Source organism: Sphaeramia orbicularis, chromosome 7 (assembly GCF_902148855.1).
Source record: "Sphaeramia orbicularis chromosome 7, fSphaOr1.1, whole genome shotgun sequence".
NCBI classification, from domain to species: Eukaryota; Metazoa; Chordata; class Actinopteri; order Kurtiformes; family Apogonidae; genus Sphaeramia; species Sphaeramia orbicularis.
This window is the reverse complement of record NC_043963.1, coordinates 19,330,537-19,351,894: the sequence shown is the minus strand read 5'-3', so window position 1 is coordinate 19,351,894 and position 21,358 is coordinate 19,330,537. Positions and strand designations below refer to the sequence as shown.

Here is a 21,358-nt window from a genome sequence, read left to right as displayed (position 1 = left end):
TTTTTTTTTTGTTGATATTATCACAAGAGTGATGGATTCATGACGGAAGTCCAGAACGAAAAATACCTTATCATTACTCATCATCCAGTCACGCAGACACACACTATATAAGGCAGTGAATAACACACTAACAACACAGAATCACACACAGACAATGCAGACCAAGATGCTTTTCACACTGTTCCTGCTGATCTGCTGGCTTTCCACGGTTCAGCCTGAAACGACACCTGCCAAAAAAATAATTCAACATGAAAAAGAAGATGAATATGACAGAGACATCCACTCTGTGCTGAGAGAGATGACCGCCATGCTCGCTAAACAGAACGTTCAAATAATGTACTTACAGAAAGAAAATGAAGGTAAGGAAGAATGTGAGCTTATGCAAACTTTTTTTTAACAAAGAAAATGTCTAATTGTATTATTTATTTTCAGCTCAGGCAGCCAAACTGAGAGACGTGGACAACCTGAAAGAAGCGATTCAAGGTGTTGTTTTGATTTTTACTAAAATTATATAAATTAATTAGAATTGTAAATAGTATTATAGTAGAACAGTTGTATAAATAGTACAGTGTGCACATGGAAGGATGGGGAGTCTTTTGAATGTCTCTGGAAAACATTATTCTGATATTTTACTTGTAGAGACTGAAGCACCCCTCAAAAAATAATTTAGTGATTGTGCAATTGAAAAGGCATAAACAGAGTCTCAACATACACGGTTAATTTTATTTCATACATTAAACAAAATTAATCACATTTAGGCATGTTTTCTAATGAGAACTACTGACACAAGTGAGCTGATTATGATCTGAACATGTAAAAACTAAAAAAAAAAAAAAAAAAAAAAAATCCAAGACATAGGAACTTTTGTTCAAGCCACGGTAATGTATTTATTCATTTTCCTTTTTTTTTTTTTTTTAAGTTAGGAAGTAAAAAGCAGTATATGCATTAATGTTGCAGGTAATATTGCTGTTTTATTCCATATTCTAAAGATAACTTGTTTACATATTTTCAGTTAAAAACAAAAATCACCTAATTATTTCCAAGAAGGGCCATCATATCTGTATAAAACTGTATGAACCATAACATTTCAAAGGTTAAACATGTTTAATTATTTAAATAATGTGTGTCTGAATATGTAATTCTGTTTCAGCTCAAACAGCAAAGCAGAAAACAACAGAGGAGAAGTTGGCTGAGTTGGACAAACTGAAACCCCAGCTGCAAGGTGTTGTACTGATTTCCTTCTAATAGAACATACTAACAGTGGACCATCACAAAAAGGAACATTTGTACATGAATGAAACATGTCGAGGCCCCTGCCCACACAAACCCACCCAACATGGGTCAGAACCCTCAACATACAACAACATGCACACACACACTAGTACACACACATTATAATATCAATAATATAGGAACAATGACACGACGATTAAACAAAGACAGAGTTGCACTGATTTCTGTAGAAGTTTCCTTAATTAAATGAGAATTAGAGACAGTTTAGACTGGGTCATCATGGTACTGATAATATGGACTTATAAGTGATACAGACAGCTGAAATCCTTCCAACACTATGACCCTATGGCACTGAAGTTTGTATCTCAAAAAGCTGTTGCATTATGCACTTTCCAATCAAGACAATTGTTTAATGTAAAAAAAAAGCTACAATTTTCACTTCCCTGGGTCTCAGGAGGAAACCATAAGGTTGTAAGTATGGGATACATGTGTATTTACCTAATATTCTGGTGGATACATGATTGAAATATACTGCAGGTTCAACAGTCTGGTCATGTTGAAGGTACAGTGATATAAGGTCTTGATTCTGTCCTTAAAAATGTAAATAAGGAATACATGTGCATTTTCCTAATATTCTGGTGGATACATTATTGAAATATACTACAGGTTCAACAATTTGTTTCTCATTCTCTGACAGTGAAACAGGTGGCTTTCTCAGCCTCTCTGGTGGCCACAGGGCAAAGACACTTTGGACCATTCAGTGCTCTATATACACTGGCCTTCAAACACGTCATCACAAACATTGGAAATGCCTACAACCCAAACACAGGTACCTGGACTCCACCATTTATGAATTCAGTTTTGCATATGTGAATGTTTAAACAGTCTAGTCTATGCTCACATTATACAACAAAAAATATCCTGCAGGTGTTTTCACTGCACCGGTGAAAGGAGCCTACCACTTTGAGTTCTACATCTACGGACATGGACATGCCTCACATGGATCTGGTGCTGTGTTGGTCAAGAATGGACATCATATTTTTCTTGCATATGAGCATCAGCCATCCTATTGGCCAAGCTCTTCCAATGGAGTCACACTGCTACTAGAGGTTGGGGATGTTGTATATGTACGTCAATGGCCGAACACAAAAATCTATGACAATGGAGGTCACCACACCACCTTCAGTGGTCATCTACTGTTCACCATGTGAGAGGAAAACATGTGTCTTTTAATCTGGGGTTATTTGTTTTCATTTTCACCTTTTTTATTTCTTTCAGTAGATATTTGACATATTTCAGTGGTATTACACTGAAAATGCTCACAGGCCTCAGAGACAACAGTCAGATTGTAGATATTCCAGTTCTGTTTCATTACTGTAAGTATTTGGTTGTAGACGTTCGTTACAGTCAGTACCTCTTAAACTTTAGTTGAACATGTTGACACGGCAGCAGTGAGTCAGCATTTACTGATGGATGTAATTTCATCTGTTATAAATGAAATCTGGATGATAAACCAGTGCTGCCACGTCTTGATTTAAAGGGAAACTTGAGTTATTGTTGTGTTTGAAGGGAATCTTTAATACTTGCTTTATTTGAAACATTCTAAAATGTTCAGATCAGTGTTCAGATCAGGGTGTGTTGTGTCCTCCTGGACCTCCTAAAGTCCACAATGACCTCCTTGGTCTCGCTGGTGTTCAGGACAAGGTTATTGTCTGAGCACCATCCCGTCAGATGCAGGATCTCCTCTCTGTAGTGAGTCTCATTATTATCCGATATGAGACCCACTATGGTGGTGTCATCTGCAAACTTCACGACCATGTTTGTGGAATGAATAGCAGAACAGTCATGGGTGAATAGTGTGAAGAGGGCGGGGCTGAGCACACACTCCTGTGGTGTGCCTGTGCTCAGGATCAGTGTGGACGATGTGCGGTCCCCAATTCTCACCACTTGAGACCTGTGGGTGAGAAAGTCTTTGATCCATGAGCACAGGGAGGCAGACAGTCCAAGGTTGTGGAGCTTCAGTGTCAGCTTGTCCGGGATCACAGTATTGAAAGCTGAACTGAAGTCCACAAACAACATCCTGACGTATGTGTTAGGATGCTCCAGGTGAGTCAGGGCCGTGTGCTGTGCCAGAGAGACTGCGTCCTCTGTCGATCGGTTATTAGCAAGATAACTGAAAAAGTTATGGAGGGATTTTCATGAAATTTTCAGGAAATGTTGATACTGGCACAAAGAAGAAATGATCCAATTTTGGTGGCGATCGGGCAAATTTAATCATTTCTTCCTTGTGCCAGTATCAACATTTCCTGAAAATTTCCTGAAAATCCCTCCAGAACTTTTTCAGTTATCTTGCCAACAAACAAACACGCACGGGAGGCAGATCTGTCTTGGTGGAGGTCTGCGCTCTCTGAGTGCTTTTCTTGTTCTGTTTGGTTTCACTTTATTTCCTAAAACAGATTTTAATCAACATAAACAATTCCTGTGTTTGTAAAACACCTTTTAATCGTTGGTCATGTTTACATTTTTTAAGGCTTTTTCTCAAAATCATAGGAAGTCTCTCACTTACTGGACTGTTTTTACTTTGTGATGTGTCTCATATGTGTGATGTGTGTTTCATAAAAGCTCAAAGACATATTATCATACCAACAGCAGCCTGTATGTGTTGTGTGAATAGTATGACTTTTATTATTCTCGTTTATTTCAATAAAACCATGAGCATATTATTGCATTTGATTTTCTGGTTATGACTCCTTTATTTAAACACAATGTGATGTGTGTCAGTGCTGTATTATCTCCTACATCCTACACTCTTATGTTCATAAAAAAAACTTATGTTGCTTTTACTTTTCAAGGAAATCTGCCAATGTCACTGAGGAAAGTCAAGCTTCTAAGTTTGCATCAATAACACAGGTGACTGCAGCTACATATTAGGTTTGTTATATTATTACACGAGTGATGGACTGATGATGAAAGCCAAGAATGAAAAACATCTTGTCATTACTCATCATCCAGTAATGCAGACAAACACTATATAAGGCAGTGAATAACACACTAACAACACAGAATCACACACAGACAATGCAGACCAAGATGCTTTTCACACTGTTCCTGCTGATCTGCTGGCTTTCCACGGTTCAGCCTGAAATGACACCTGCCAAAAAAATAATTCAACATGGAAAAGAAGATGAATATGACAGAGACATCCACTCTGTGCTGAGAGAGATGACCGCCACGCTCGCTAAACAGGAAGTTCAAATAATGTACTTACAGAAAGAAAATGAAGGTAAGGAAGAACATGATCTCATGCAAACTTTATTTACAAAGAAAATGTGTAATTGTATTATTTATTTTCAGCTCAGGCAGCCAAACTGAGAGACGTGGACAACCTGAAAGAAGCGATTCAAGCTGTTGTGTCGATTTTTACTAAAATTATGTAAATTAATAAGAACTGTAAATAGTATTATAGTAGAACAGTTGTATAAATAGTACAGTGTGCACATGGAAGGATGGGAAGTCTTTTGAATGTCTCTGGAAAACATGATTCTGCTATTTTACTTGTAGAGACTGAAGCACCCTTTAAAATAATTTGGTGAACAGAGTCACTTGAAACAGTCTCAACATAAACGGTTAATTTTATTTCATACATTAAATAAAATTAATCACAACTAAGCATGTTATGTCATGTAATGACAACTGCTGACACAAGTGAGCGGATTATGATCTGAACATGTAAGAACTAAAAAACAAAAAACAAGACGTGTGAACTTTTGTTCATGCCACAGTGGTGTACTTGTTCATTTTCCTTTTTTCTAAAGTTAGGAAGTCAAAAGCAGTATATGCATTAATGTTGCTGGTAATATTGTTGTTTTATTCCATATTCTAAAAATAACATGTTTACCTATTTTCAGTTAAAAACAAAAATTACTTAATTACGCTGTTTTCCATGAAGGACCATCATTTCTGCAACATTTCAAAGGTTAAACATGTCTGATTAGTTTAAATAATGTGTGTCTGAATATATAATTCTGTTTCAGCTCAAACAGCAAAGCTGAAAACAACAGAGGAGAAGTTGGCTGAGTTGGACAAACTGAAACCCCAGCTGCAAGGTGTTGTACTGATTTCCTTCTAATAGAACATACGAACAGTGGACCATCACAAAAAGGAACATTTGTACATGAATGAAACATGTCGAGGCTCCTGCCCACACAAACCCACCCAACATGGGTCAGAACCCTCAACATACAACAACATGCACACACACACTAGTACACTCACACATTATAATATCAATAATATCGGAACAATGACATGACTGTAGAAAAGGCAGTCTAAAGACTGTCATGCCGGCCCTTTAAGGGGCGGAGCCTAGACCATCAGTGTCAGCAGCATATGAGGGCAGAGGCAGAACCATATAAAGAGAGTTATGACACGCTTTGATGTCGCCGCTCCAGTGATCACGTGGTTCACGTAAGCCTGAATAGTTCCAAACAAACTAAGAGCTCCCATGTTAATTAATGGCAGAAACAGCAGTTAGCATGGTGAATCTGAAAATAAATCACACACAACTGTTGTGTCACTACTGTATGTACTGTTGTGTGTGTTATACTTCTGAGTAGTGGGGTTGACCTCTGAAAGGACTGACTTTATTACTTTGAAAACTTCAATTTTAGGGGGAAAGGTTGTTGTTAGCTTGGATAGACTACATACGTGAGTGGTGCTAACTTTACCAGTTCATTCATTTTACACTTGTACTGTACTGGTAAGGAGATAGACAATTTACCATTTTTAAGTTATACTATTATAGGACTGAGGTCCAAGCAGAAAACAGTGGTTAGCTGTGAACACTGTGTGTCTGCCAAGCTCTGCTCTGATAACACACACAATATGACATTAACCAGCAGCTAGCATAGCGGCTAACCTAGCATGTTAGCATTAGCATGGACGCTAAACTCATTAAAAACTCAACTTTAGAGAACTCAAAACTCAACAGAATCCTTATAGGATGAGTCAGATCTTACAAACGCCAAGTTACAGAAGTTTCACTTCCTTTAACTCATGAATAATAACTCTAATGAACTTTTATTGGCAGAACTCAGCTCTACAGCAACTCTCCTCCTAATTAGCACATGACCTCAGCTGATAAACTAAACCAAACATCACCAGGTTCAGCAGAACAACTAAAATAAAACCCACTGAGAACAACATTTGTACTAACGTTACCTCATCGTAAAAGTTCCACAATTTGTGGTTATAGTGGTTAAATCTCCACAGCTGGACAAGTCACGTTAGCAAACCATAGGACTACAACTGAATATCGATGTAACAGTTGTTAAAGATACAGTATAACTTTGTACAAACCCAAACCCTAACTAAAGACAACTGAATTTACAACATGAATGTCCGCTAATACAGGAAATACACTCGATAATTTGAAAGATGACATATCTTATTAACTTAGCACTGGAATGAATAGATTAGCTGCAATAGAAATGAATGTGATCCGACGGCATTACACTCTAGTGATGGGACTTCTGGCTCTTTGAAGGGAGCCGTTCCATCAGGAGCTGTTCACTAAAAAGAGCCGTTCAAAAGACTGACTCTTTTATGTTTTTTGCATTATTTTGAAACACCAATGTTTTAATGACTAAATAGGCAACATGTGATGATTGACATTACATTTTAAAGGTGTTTAATTGGCGCGGCAGTGAATATTATCTTACAGTAAAAAAGAATAGTTAGTTCAAATGTGTGAGCTAAATCCATGACATGAGAGGTGACATTAGGCAAATGCTGGAACTGGACCAAAAACATCACGGTGCATTATGTGGACTAGTCTGTAGCCTAAAAATGAAGAAGAAAATAAAACATTTTTTTATGAAATAACATTTTATTCTCCTCAAAACAAGAACAATACATGTGTGTAAACATACGGAAAAAACTGCACAAAACACAACAGTGATTAATCACTGCAATTACTTATATACCTGAACTATAGTGCAATTCTCAGAACAAGAACAGTATGTTGGTAAATTGACAGGCAATCAGACACTCCCTCCTAAAAAAAAAAAAAAAAAAAATGAACGGCTCTTTACAAAGACTCGATTCCCATCGTTCATTTCAAACAGCCGTTCAAAAGATTCGATTCATTCGTGAACGTCACATCACTATTACACTCAATGTTTGGAACTATAGACCCCTCCATGACCTGGAAGAAGGTGCATATTTCTTTGACAACAGGAGTCTATGGAAGTGTCACTACTCTGATATATATCAAGGACTCCTGGGAGAGGAACAAAGGAGAGATGACATCAATAGATGCAGCAGAGTTTACAGTTCTAAGTTTGTTTAAAGCTTCAGTTTACAGTTTGTTTGTCACCATTCTTTGAAGTTTGTGCGTGAAAGAACCTCACTGGCTTCAACTTGTAAAAGAAGAAAACAACTGTACATCTAAGTCAACATTATCAAATATCAAGAAATCACCAACCACTCATTATTTGGAGTTCTAACTGGACTCACAACAGTGATTTGACCATTCCAACCAGCATAAGGCAGTAAATGTCTTTCAAAGACGATTATACAAAGACAGAGTTGCACTGATTTCTGTATTAGTTTCCTTATTTAAAGGAGAATTAGAGACAGTTTAGACTGGGTCATCATGGTACTGATAATATCAATTTATCAATGGTAAATACTGCTACATGAAAACTAAAGAAAACAATATTAAAAGTGGTGAAACTCACTACAACAGTCTGGTCATGTTGAAGGTACAGTGATATAAGGTCTTGATTCTGTCCTTAAAAATGTAAATAAGGAATACATGTGCATTTTCCTAATATTCTGGTGGATACATTATTGAAATATACTACAGGTTCAACAATTTGTTTCTCTTTCTCTGACAGTGAAACAGGTGGCTTTCTCAGCCTCTCTGGTGGCCACAGGGCAAAGACACTTTGGACCATTCAGTGCTCTATATACACTGGCCTTCAAACACGTCATCACAAACATTGGAAATGCCTACAACCCAAACACAGGTACCTGGACTCCACCATTTATGAATTCAGTTTTGCATATGTGAATGTTTAAACAGTCTAGTCTATGCTCACATTACACAACAAAAAATATCCTGCAGGTGTTTTCACTGCACCGGTGAAAGGAGCCTACCACTTTGAGTTCTACATCTACGGGTATGGAGACGCTTCACATGGATCTGGTGCTATATTGTTCAAGAATGGACGTCATATTTTTATTGCATATGAGCATCAGCCATCGCATACGTCAAGCTCTTCCAATGGAGTCACGCTGATACTAGAGGTTGGGGATGTTGTGTATGTACGTCAACGGGCTACAGCAAAAATTTTTGACAGTGTAAACTGCCACACCACCTTCAGCGGTCATCTACTGTTCACCATGTGAGAGGAAAACATGTGTCTTTTAATCTGGGGTTATTTGTTTTCATTTTCACCTTTTTTGTCTTTCAGTAGATATTTGACATATTTCAGTGGTATTACACTGAAAATGCTCACAGGCCTCAGAGACAACAGTCAGATTGTAGATATTCCAGTTCTGTTTCATTACTGTAAGTATTTGGTTGTAGACATTCGTTACAGTCAATACCTCTTAAACTTTAGTTGAACATGTTGACACGGCAGCAGTGAGTCAGCATTTACTGATGGATGTAATTTCATCTGTTATATATGAAATCTGGATGATAAACCAGTGCTGCCACGTCTTGATTTAAAGGGAAACTTGAGTTATTGTTGTGTTTGAAGGGAATCTTTAATACTTGCTTTATTTGAAACATTCTAAAATGTTCAGATCAGTGACACAATGTATTTACATGTTGTTTGTCCAACCAGTTCTAAACCACTCCACATTCACTGTCTGATGGTTCTTTTTGTTTGGTTTCACTTTTTCCTAAAATAGAGTTTAATCAACATGAACAATTCCTGTGTTTATAGAATACTTTATAATCAATCATTGGTCGTGTTTAAATTTTTTTTAAGGCTTTTTCTCAAAATTATAGGAAGTCTCACTTACTGGACTGTTTTTACTTATAATAATAAACATAATTTTCTGATGTGTCTCATATGTGTGATGTGTGTTTCATAAAAGCTCAGACATATTATCATACCAACAGCAGCCTGTGTGTGTTGTGTGACTAGTATGACTTTTATTATTCTCTTGTATTCCAATAAAGCCATGAGTATATTATTGCATTTGATTTTTTGGTCATGACTCCTTTATTTAAAGACAATGTGATGTGTGTCAGTGCTATATTATCTCCTACATCCTACACTTTTATGTTCATAAAAAAATTCATGTTGCTTTTACTTTTAAAGGAAATGTGTTAATGTCAGTGAGGAAAGTCAAACTGCTAAGTTTGCATCAGTAACACAGGTGACTGCAGCTACATATTAGTTTTTTTTTTTTTTTGATATTATCACAAGAGTGATGGATTCATGATGGAAGTCCAGAACGAAAAATACCTTATCATTGCTCATCATCCAGTCATGCAGACACACACTATATAAGGCAGTGAATAACACACAAACAACACAGAATCACACACAGACAATGGAGAGCAAGATGCTTTTCACACTGTTCCTGCTGATCTGCTGGCTTTTCACGGTTCAGCCTGAAACAACACCTGCCAAAAAAATAATTCAACACGTAAAAGAAGATGAATATGACAGAGACATCCACTCTGTGCTGAGAGAGATGACCGCCACGCTCGCTAAACAGAACGTTCAAATAATGTACTTACAGAAAGAAAATGAAGGTAAGGAAGAATGTGAGCTTATGCAAACTTTTTTTAACAAAGAAAATGTCTAATTGTATTATTTATTTTCAGCTCAGGCAGCCAAACTGAGAGACGTGGACAACCTGAAAGAAGCGATTCAAGGTGTTGTTTTGATTTTTACTAAAATTATGTAAATTAATTAGAATTGTAAATAGTATTATAGTAGAACAGTAGAATAAATAGTAGAGTGTGCACATGGAAGGATGGGAAGTCTTTTGAATGTCTCTGGAAAACATTATTCTGATATTTTACTTATACAGACTGAAACACCCCTCAAAAAATAATTTGGTGATTGTGGAATTGAAAAGACATAAACAGAGTCTCAACATACACGGTTAATTTTATGTCATATATTAAACAAAATAAAGCACAACTAAGCATGATTTCTAATATTACCTCTAAATGTACACAGGACTGGTTACAACATAGATATTTTAGCGGGAAAGGACCCATTGCATCATGGAACTTGCAGTCACCTTCAATAAACACATGGAATTAACACAGTCTCTATTATAAACTGTTGGGTTTCTGTAAATTGGCTTAGAGTCTGGTTTTGACCAACTCTATATATAAAGTGTCATGAGATAACTTTTTTGTTGTAATCTGGCACTATATAAATAAAATTTGATTGACTGAGTAATTTGATTGGTTTTCCCCTGTAAGTCGCTTTGGAAAAAAGCATCTGCCTAATGCATAAACATATAAACAGATTTGTAAAAACCTTCGTGAAAGAATGTGATGAATATAAAAATAAATAAATAAAAAAAAAGGGCCTTACAATTGAATATGTAGTTAATTTTTAGATTTTGTTGCAATCTGTGTCTAGCCTGCCCATAATGCCCCCTACCCCACCCCCCTTCTTCATACTTCGGAATATCAGTGGTTAACAAATACCATAAACAGAAAATATTTAATGACAGTTTACATAATAATGTCTAATAATGTAATTCTTCTTATTTTTAGTGCAGGCAGACAAACTGAGGGAGCTGGAAATGCAGAAGGTGGACAGGATGAAACAGCAGCTTCAAGGTGTTGTGATGACGTCTGATCAAAATGTGCAGTTGTGGCCAAAAGTTATGGGAATGACACAAGTGGATTCTTTGCTTAAATGTGACTTATTTGTCAATAAGTCTTCAAAACTATACAATGTTCAATAATTGTTCTTCAGTGTACCTCAGAAACACATAGAAAATGATCAAAGAAAAACAACATAAGCAGAAAATTTTGTGAAAACCAGACTTGTGATGCACAAAACCTTTGGTCACAGCTGTATCTAAATAAATGAAATGTAAACAGTATCATGTGGATGTCCTGATGGCACACATCGTACTGATGTGGTGCATATAATGCACTGGAGACAGTGGATCAACAATATGTAAGTAAGAGAGTTTTAGGATGAGTTTTTGATTTTCCATTCTGGATGATGATCATGACACCTCAGTTAAAATGTGTAAATTACTGGTGTAGAAAACTGTCAAAATGTGGTTGGGAAATGCAGTGAAAAAATGTGTGTTTACTTTTTTCATTTTCAGCACATGCAGAAGAACTGATCACCATTAAAAAGAGATCAAATGTCACTGAAAACCAGGTGGAGGCTCTAAGGAGAGATGGACAAGGTAAGACTTATATATAAGAAAAAAAGTTTGGGAATGACACAAGTGGATTCTTTACTCAAGTGGGATTTATTTGCCAACAAAAGTCTTTCAAAGCTATATAATACTTGTAACTGTTCTTGAACTTAGGCAGCAAATTTTGAAAAAACAAAACTTGTGTCATTCTGAAAACTTTGGACCACAAGTGCAAAAAATACTAAATTTAGACTAAAGTATAAAATGAATTTATTCTAAGTAAAAGACATTCTGTTCTTAGTCAAACAGGTGGCTTTCTCAGCCTCTCTGGTGGCTTCAGGGTCAGGAACTCTAGGACCCTATAATACATATGTACCTCTGGTCTTCAGATATGTGGTCACAAACACTGGAAATGCCTACAACCCAAACACAGGTACCTGGACTCACACACTCAATAAGACTTTTGCTCATGTTGACGCTGAAACAGCCTCTGTTCACTTTTACTGGTAAAAATATCCTGCAGGTTTTTTCATTGCACCGGTGAAAGGAGCCTACCACTTTGAGTTCTACATCGCTGCACATGGACACGCTTCACATGCATCTGGTGCTGTGTTGGTGAAGAACGGACAACATATTTTTATTGCATATGAGCATCAGTCATCACACTATGGAACCTCTTCCAATGGAGTCACACTGATACTGGAGGTTGGAGATGTTGTGTTTTTGCGTCAGTGGCCTAACTCAAAAATCTTTGACAGTGTAAATCACCACACCACCTTCAGCGGTCATCTACTGTTCACCATGTGAGAGGAAAACATGTGTTTTTACTCTGCTTTATTTGTTTTTATTTTCACATTATATTTGACAGAGCGACAGACAGGAATTGAAGGAAGAGAGTGGTATTACACGGAAAATATTCACAGGCTTCAGAGACAACAGTCAGATTGCAGATATTCTTGAAAGTTGCATTATTGTCGTAATTTAAGGGAATCTTTAATACTTGCTTTATTTGAAACATTCTAAAATGTTCAGATCAGTGACACAATCTATTGACGTGTTGTTTGTCCAACCAGTTCTAAACCACTCCACATTCACTGTCTGATGCTTCTTTTTCTGTTTGGTTTCACTTTATTTCCTAAAATAGATTTTAATCAACATGAAAAATTCCTGTGTTTATATAATACCTTATAATCGTTGGTCATATTTAAATTTTTTAAGGCTTTTTCTTAAAATCATGGGAATTCTCTCACTTACTGGACTGTTTTTACTTATACAAGAATAAACATAATCTTCTGATGTGTCTCATATGTGTGATGTGTGTTTCATAAAAGCTCAGACATATTATCATACCAACAGCAGCCTGTGTGTGTTGTGTGAATAGTATGACTTTTATTATTCTCGTTTATTTCAATAAAATCTTGAGCATATTACTGCATTTGATTTTCTGGTTATTACTCCTTTATTTAAAGACAATGTGATGTGTGTCAGTGCTATATTATCTCCTACATCTTACACTTTTATGTTCATAAAAAAACTTCTTTTGCTTTTACTTTTCAAGGAAATCTGCTAATGTCAGTGAGGAAAGTCAAACTGTTAAGTTTGCATCAATAACACAGGTGACTGCAGCTACATATGAGGTTTGTTATATTATTACAAGAGTGATGGATTGATGATGAAAGCCAAGAATGAAAAATATCTTGTCATTACTCATCATGCAGTAATGCAGACAAACACTATTTAAGGCAGGGGGTAGCACACTAACAACACAGAATCACACACAGACAATGGAGAGCAAGATGCTTTTCACACTGTTCCTGCTGATCTGCTGGCTTTCCACGGTTCAGACTGAAACGGCACCTGCCAAAAAAATAAATCAACATGGAAAAGAAGATGAAAATGAGAAAGACATCCACTCTGTGCTGAGAGAGATGACCGCCATGCTCGCTAAACAGAGCGTTGAAATAATGTACTTACAGAAAGAAAATGAAGGTAAGGAAGAATGTGAGCTTATGCAAACTTGATTTACAAAAAAAAGTCTAATTGCATTATTTATTTTCAGCTCAGGAAAAAAAATCCAAGACGTAGGAAATTTTGTTCATGCCATGGTGCTGTATTTATTTATTTTCCTTTTTTTTTTTAAAGTTAGGAGGTAAAAAGCAGCATATGCATTAACGTTGCAGGCAATATTGTTGTTTTATTCCATATTCTAAACTTGTTTACCTATTTCAGTTAAAAACAAAAATCACCTAATTATGCTGTTTTCCAAGAAGGGCCCTCATTTCTGCATAAAACTGTATGAACCATAACATTTCAAGAAGACGATGGGTTGCATCTTGTGTCACAGCAGACTTGGTGACAGAAAAGCATCGTTTGGGAATGGCAGACCCACTTGTAGTCAGTGCATCAGAATACAAAGTCACTAGGTGCTATCAGAGCCTGCCAATATCTCCGATCTCTTTTCTTATCATAAGATTCAAACTTGTTCCTCTCAGCTCTCTTGACACCAGCCTTCACAGCCTGCCTCCAACCACACTGATCTTTGGCCATCATTCCCCAGGTGTCAGTGGAAATTGTGGTAGACTGACAGTCTATTTTGCAAAGGTCCCTAAATCTGAGGCAGGAGCAGCTCCTAGGGTGTGAACCTTGTTCCAGATGGCCAGACAGTAGGTATTTTGGGATTCTGCCAGCTTCCGTATAATGCCCATGTCCCAGCCACCTCAGTCTTCTTTTGCTCAGCAGTGAGTGTATGGTTGTTGGTCTGGCTCTGTGCAGTACTTCACTGTTAAACACCTTGTCTTTCCAGGTGATACCCAGAATCTTGCAGAGACATCTTAGTTGGAATAAGTTTAGCCTCTTCTCATATCTGGCATATGTCGTCAGTGTCTTGCAGTCATACAGCAGTGTTGTGAGGATACAAGCTTGGTAGACCCTTATCTTCATCTTGGTTCTTGTTTTCCCAGACTTTTGTTGATTTAGAATAGTAGCAGCCTTGCCAATGTGGATGTTAATTTCTGTATCCAAAGACAGGTTGATGGTGATTGTTGAGCCTGAGTAAGTGAAGCGGTCAACTACATTGAAAGTGGTGTTGTTTACCCCTGTAGCCGGTGGAGCAGATGCATGTTGAGGGATGATTTCACTTTTCTTGACACTAATGGTTAGGGAAAACTCCTTGCATGAGTTGGAGAACTGGTCCATCAAGTTCTGGAGACCTTCTGGAGTGTGGTTCAAAAACGTGTCTTGCAATAGTCTCTATTTACATATTTTCACTATGGGTAACCTTTTGGTAAATGGCAAACTGTGATTAATGCGCATGCCAAATGTAACGCTTGTTTAACAAAGACAACATTATTACAATTATCTGTCCCTGTCATTCTTTGCTGAGTAATCAACAGCGGTTTATAATAGGATCTCAAATTCTAAAAGATACAGGTATGGGGCAGGGACACAGAGCAGCAAATCCACACCCACTCAAGTATTTGGTTTAATGTCAAATCATGTTTGTTGTTTTGTGAATGTCTTCCAGTAAGCCATGTGGTTCAGTGTACTTCCTGGTCTTCCTCTACTGTTTTTACTGTGACACAAGTGTCATGTAAATCTTAAAGTTCGTGTTTCCACATTCCTAACTAAAACCCTTGAGGCCAAGCAGTATCTGAAGGCCTCATTATAAACTCTTGCAATTCAACAACTGTACTTTCCTCTTCTTTTGCCCATCTCTTCAAAGTTGCAAAATGTTAACATTGCATTTTGCTTGGATTGCAGAAACAGGTTGAGTCAGTCAGACTTATACACTTATATGTACAGGGTGGGGAAGCAAAATTTACAATGAACATTTAGTTGTTTTTTTCTCAGCAGGCACTACGTCAGTTGCTTTGAAACCAAACATACATTGATGTCATAATCATACCTAACACTATTATCCATACCTTTTCACAAACTTTTGCCCATATGAGTAATCAGGAAAGCAAACGTCAAAGAGTGTGTGATTTGCTGAATGCACTCGTCACACCAAAGGAGATTTCAAAAATAGTTGGAGTGTCCATAAAGACTGTTTAGAATGCAAAGAAGAGAATGACTATGAGCAAAACTATTACGAGAAAGTCTGGAAGATACTATTAAAGAATGGGAGAAGTTGTCACCCAAATATTTGAGGAACACTTGCGCAAGTTTCAGGAAGCGTGTGAAGGCAGTTATTGAGAAAGAAGGAGGACACATAGAATAAAAACATTTTCTATTATGTCAATTTTCTTGTGGCAAATAAATTCTCATGATTTTCAATCAACTAATAGGTCATACACTGTCTTTCAATCCCTGCCTCAAAATATTGTAAATTTTGCTTCCCCACCCTGTACGTATGTGTTTGACATTAAAAGATCTACACAGAAATTAGTCCCACTGGATCAGCCTGTCTTCTTCTCATAATGATTATTATTCTTAAAGCTGACCCTATACTTAATAAAGTATATGAGGGTCCCCTTGAAATTCTGCTGTCTTTATTTTGAATTTCATTGAACCACATCTCGATGCTGGGCCTGACATGAAGGAACAGGGGGAAAGAGAAGAAAGGGGGAAGAGAGAAGGAGAGAATGAAGGGGGGAGAAAAAGGAAGACGAAGATGGTGAAGACCCTAACCCTAACCCAATACAACAGTTTCAGTCCATCTCCAAGTGTTGTAACAATATATTTTTTCTGTCATTGCTTTTAATTGTTGCTTAACTGAAATGGGTAGGCTACACATAAAAAAAATGAATTTACAATAAATTTGATCATTATTGTTATTAGATTAGAGATATTATAAGAAGAAAAGAGGCAGAACAGAACAGAATGATGGTAAAGTAGTATGTCACTTTATAAGAGAAGAAAAAGGCAATGCTGCTTTATTAATAGTAGATTTTATAACATTTTAAAGCAATTTATAGGCCTGATTAATGTTATTATATAATCCTTTTTTAGCACAGGCAGCCAAACTGAGAGATCTGGAAGCGCAAAAGGCTGAAGTGGACAAACTGAAGCAGCAGGCAAAAGGTATGCTGATGATTAATACTGAAAATTACTACAAACGTATGAGTGATACTACTGATTCTGACTGACTATATTTGGGATATCATTCTACCACAGTTCATATGGCTGTATACAGCTGCGGAAAAAAATATTAGACCACCCTTGTTTTCTTCAATTTCTTGTTCATTTTAACGCCTGGTACAACTAAAAGTACATTTGTTTAGACAAACATAATGATAGCAACAAAAATATCTCATAAGAGTTTAATTTCAGAGCTGATATCCATCCATTTTCCATGGTTTTCTTGAAAATAACCAAAATCACTTCAGTTCTTACATCAATATCTATGGCATTGTACTGACAAAAACAGTGCTTTTAGGAATTCCATGTTACTTTTCTGTCCGTTTTAGTCACATGATACACACAGGAGTTAGTACTTGATTGCATAACCATAGTTTTTTGTTTGTTTGTTTATTTGTTTTTTGGCATAACCATTGTTTCTGATGACTTTTGATGGTCTAATAATTTTTTCCGTGACACCATAGTCCATAAAGTTGGAATAAAATATTTTTATCTCTTCACATGTAATGACATTGTGATTTATTCTTGATAAAGTGTAACTGGGAGTCAGTGTGTAATAATTGTACCAGGTCAAAGATAGTCACGGATGTGTACAAGTAGGAAGTAAAGCAGAATTATTCCAACCTTATAGGCAGCAGTGTGTAAAAGCTGCAAATAGTGCTATGTGAAAATTATGTATTTGAGATAAAAGAGATGTTGAGGATGTCTTTTGTTTATACCTCGGACACATTTTCTCCAACCATTAATGCTAAACATGTTGAATATGTTTACAGTAATGTTCTGCTACTTTTAGAACATTTCAATTCATCAAAATACTTTTTTTTCCAATTTCAGCACAAGCTGAAGAACTGAACACAATTAAAGTGAGGACAAATGTCACTGAAAACCAAGTGAAGGCTCTCAGGAGAGACTGGGAAGGTAAGATTAGTCACACACAACTTTTCTGATGTATGGATGAATATATATATATATATATATATATATGTATACACACACACACACACACACACACTACCGGTCAAAGGAGAACACCGGTTTTAGAACACCTCAATTTTTCCAGTTTTGTATTGAAATTCAAGCAGTTCAAGTCCAATGAACAGCTTGAAATGGTACAAAGGTAAGCGGTGAACTGCCAGAGGTAAAAAAAAAACAAAAAAAAAAGGTATGGTTAAACAAAACTGAAAAATAATGTACATTTCAGAATTATACAAAAAGGTGTACAAGAAATGGGTTAACAACTTAAAGCAGTTCTGCAGCAATGGAGGTTGATCAAGCCTCGAAAGTTGGTGCTACCAATTCCTACAGGTGTTCCATTGTTTCTGAATTCCTTCCAACTCCCTGTGTCTGCATAAAAGTAGTGTTGGAACACACTTTGGTACCATACTGTTGTGATCATTATTTGAACAGTATTGCACTGCAGAAAGTAGTGTGTTACTATAAAAATGAAAAAGAGGAAAAGGCAATTAATGATAGAAGAGAGACAGACCATCATAACACTGAAAAATGTAGGTCTGTCCTACAGAGAAATTGCCAAGAAAGTCCAGGTGTCAGGAAGTCCAGTTTCCTTCACCATCCAAAGGCACTCAGAAACTGGGGAAATGCTGACAGGAAGAGGTCTGGAAGAGCCAAAGCCACAACAGAATCAGAAGACAAGTTTATGACAGTCAACAGCTGGAGTGATAGGCGACTCACAGGAAAACAGCTTCAAGCACAGCTCAGTAGTGGTCGTAGTAAGCAAGTCTCAGCTTCAACTGTGAACAGAAGACTTCCAGTTGCAGGTTTGATGGGTCGAGTTGCAGCAAGAAAGCCACTGCTGAGACTTCAGAATAAGAAAAAGAGGCTTCCCTGGGCCATGAAACACCACCAGTGGACTACTGAAGACTGGAAGAAGGTGTTATGGACTGATGAATCAAAATGTGAAATCTTCGGTTCATCCCGCAGGACTCATGTACGCTGTCGAGTAGGTGAAAGGATGGTTCTTCAGTGTGTGACATCAACTGTCAAACATGGAGGAGGAAGTGTGATGGTTGCTTGAAAACATGGAGTGTCCAGCACAGTCTCCAGACTTAAACCCCATGGAGCTGGTTTGGGATGAACTGGACAGAAGAGTGAAAGCAAAGCAACCTACAAGTGCAACACATTTATGGAACTTCGGCAACAGAGTTGGGAAGAACTTTCTGAAGAATATTTGATTTCCATTGTAGAAAGAATGCCACGAGTGTGTTCAACTGTTATATCTGCCAAAGGTGGCTACTTTGATGAGTCAAAAGTTTAGAATACATTTTGGTTTCTCCATCGATTCCATGATTTCTTTTTTAACTTCAGTTGTTCATTTGTTCTATGCTTTAATTTCAGAGTACACTGAGACATTGAACTGCATCATTTTCAATGAAATTCTGGAAAAATTGGGGTGTTCTAAAACTTTTGACCGGTAGTGTATATTCATCCATACATCACAGAAATTTTTTAAATCAGATTAATCCATCATTATGATTAATCTGATTTTTTAAAAAAAATTTTACGCAATTAACCCATCTGCAGCACAGAATGACTCTGCCCGAAATGCGCTGCAAGAGATTATCAGTTTTTCCAAGTAGAGTTAGCGTTGCGCATGTGCAAATGGGCAGTTGATCCAGTGGTGAAAGGCAGCAGAACCAACCTATAAAGATGGAAGACACTAAACAGCACACTGGCCTTCTGGATGGAAATATGAGGACAAAAAAAAAATCCAAGACGAAACAGTTGTTTACAGTTGTTTTGTTGAAACTGTTGAAGGTCGTACATATATATTCCCTTCTTTCTTGAGTCTGTTTGCTCATGGAAAATGAAACTTGATTAATATACATTAAAAATGAGGGATATTTAATTGTGATTAATCAAACTTAATCCACAGCAACCCTGTGATTAATCTGATTAAAAAATTTCAATCATTTGACAGCACTAATATATACCAATATATAAATTCATGTTTAACAAGTTGTGTTTCTGCCTTTCTCTGTCAGTCAAACAGGTGGCTTTCTCAGCCTCTCTGTTGGCTTCAGGGTCAAGAACTCTAGGACCATATAATACAAATGTACCTCTGATCTTCAGAAATGTCGTCACAAACATTGGAAATGCCTACAACCCAAACACAGGTACCTGGACTCACACACTCAATAAGACTTTTGCTCATGTTGACGCTGAAACAGCCTCTGTTCGCTTTTACTGATAAAAAATATCCTGCAGGTTTTTTCACTGCACCGGTGAAAGGAGCCTACCACTTTGAGCTCCACATTGGTGGACATGGACACTCTTCACGTGGATCTGGTGCTATGTTGGTCAAGAACGGACATCATATTTTTATCGCATATGAGCATCAGCCATCCTATTATGGAAAGTCTTCCAATGGGGCCACACTGATGCTAGAGGAAGGAGATGTTGTGTTTTTGCTTCACTGGTATCACACAAAAATCTATGACGATGCAAATCACCACACCACCTTCAGCGGTCATCTACTGTTCACCATGTGAAAGGAAAACATATGTCTTTTAATCTTCTTTATTTGTTTTCATTTTCACCTTTTTATTCCTTTTAGTAGATATTTGACATATTTCAGTGGTATTACACTGAAAATGCTCACAGGCCTCAGAGACAACAGTCAGATTGTAGATATTCCAGTTCTGTTTCATTACTGTAAGTATTTGGTTGTAGACGTTCATTACAGTCAGTACCTCTTAAACTTTAGTTGAACATGTTGACACGGCAGCAGTGTGTCAGCATTTACTGATGAAAGTAATTTCATCTGTTATATATGAAATCTGGATGATAAACCAGTGCTGCTACGTCTTGATTTAAAGGGAAACTTGAGTTATTGTTGTGTTTGAAGGGAATCTTTAATACTTGCTTTATTTGAAACATTCTAAAATGTTCAGATCAGTGACACAATCTCTTTACATGTTGTTTGTTTGACCAGTTCTAAACCACTCCACATTCACTGTCTGATGGTTCTTTTTCTGTTTGTTTTGACTTCATTTCCTAAAACAGATTTTGATCAACATGAACAATTCCAGGGTTTATAGAATACTTTATAATCAATCATTGGTTGTGTTTAAATTTTTTAAGGCTTTTTCTCAAAATTACAGGAAGTCTCTCACTTACTGGACTGTTTTTACTTATAGAAGAATAAACATAATCTTCTGATGTGTCTCATATGTGTGATGTGTGTTTCATAAAAGCTCAAAGACATATTATCATACCAACAGCAGCCTGTATGTGTTGTGTGAATAGTATGACTTTTATTATTGTCTTTTATTACAATAAAGCTATGAGCATATTATTGCACTTGATTTTGTGGTTATGACTCCTTGATTTAAAGCTGCGTATGACTTTCATCACCAATTTTTTCCTCAAATCTGTAAGTCCAGTCATAGCCTACGTATCACAAATCTGTAAGTCTTTCTGTGATTACACACCTGAATCTCTTCCCTCACGGTGAACAATTTTCGAAGTGTACTCCATCATAAACAATCCATGTGTTTACAAACAGAGTCAGTAGGTAACTCGGGCATTTTCAGAAATTTGTCACAATGTGCATTGTGAGAAGCGGAGCTATGAGCAGCTGCAGTAGAAAGATGCAATGAAGCCGTTTCCGTGTTTGTTGCCGCTGCAGCCATAATGCAGCCGCATGCAGCTCCCCACA

At 36.9% G+C, this 21,358-nt stretch overlaps 4 protein-coding genes across 5 annotated transcripts in view; all 4 read left to right on the top strand.

Moving 5' to 3' along the window:
- The first annotated feature begins 126 nt into the window (after positions 1-126).
- On the top strand, positions 127-2,817 carry LOC115422571 (complement C1q-like protein 2). Its single transcript, XM_030138951.1, has 5 exons — positions 127-359; positions 433-483; positions 1,151-1,222; positions 1,931-2,062; positions 2,161-2,817. The coding sequence occupies exons 1-5, from the start codon at positions 155-157 to the stop codon at positions 2,442-2,444; spliced, it is 744 nt and encodes a 247-aa protein (XP_029994811.1). The 5' UTR covers positions 127-154; the 3' UTR covers positions 2,445-2,817.
- A 1,506-nt stretch (positions 2,818-4,323) lies between these two features.
- Positions 4,324-9,317, top strand: LOC115422112 (complement C1q-like protein 2). The gene is made up of 4 exons (XM_030138185.1): positions 4,324-4,516; positions 5,268-5,339; positions 8,133-8,264; positions 8,363-9,317. Exons 1-4 carry the CDS (start codon positions 4,324-4,326, stop codon positions 8,644-8,646), a joined length of 681 nt encoding a protein of 226 aa, XP_029994045.1. The 3' UTR covers positions 8,647-9,317.
- A 491-nt stretch (positions 9,318-9,808) lies between these two features.
- The window catches only part of LOC115422567 (uncharacterized), a 109,355-nt gene continuing 97,805 nt past the window's right edge, over positions 9,809-21,358 (top strand). The window contains exons 1-6 of one of the 2 annotated variants that reach the window (XM_030138946.1): positions 9,809-10,012; positions 10,085-10,135; positions 10,997-11,062; positions 11,566-11,649; positions 11,903-12,034; positions 12,125-13,010. In XM_030138946.1, coding sequence (XP_029994806.1) covers positions 9,820-10,012; positions 10,085-10,135; positions 10,997-11,062; positions 11,566-11,649; positions 11,903-12,034; positions 12,125-12,408 — 810 coding nt within the window. In that variant the 5' untranslated portion in view covers positions 9,809-9,819 and the 3' untranslated portion in view covers positions 12,409-13,010. Of the gene's footprint in view, positions 10,013-10,084; positions 10,136-10,996; positions 11,063-11,565; positions 11,650-11,902; positions 12,035-12,124; positions 13,011-21,358 lie in introns of those variants that run through there. The other variant, XM_030138947.1, reaches the window with a different exon arrangement.
- LOC115422569 (complement C1q-like protein 4) lies at positions 13,384-20,923 on the top strand. Its single transcript, XM_030138950.1, has 5 exons — positions 13,384-13,590; positions 16,552-16,623; positions 17,515-17,598; positions 19,683-19,814; positions 19,906-20,923. The coding sequence occupies exons 1-5, from the start codon at positions 13,386-13,388 to the stop codon at positions 20,187-20,189; spliced, it is 777 nt and encodes a 258-aa protein (XP_029994810.1). The 5' UTR covers positions 13,384-13,385; the 3' UTR covers positions 20,190-20,923.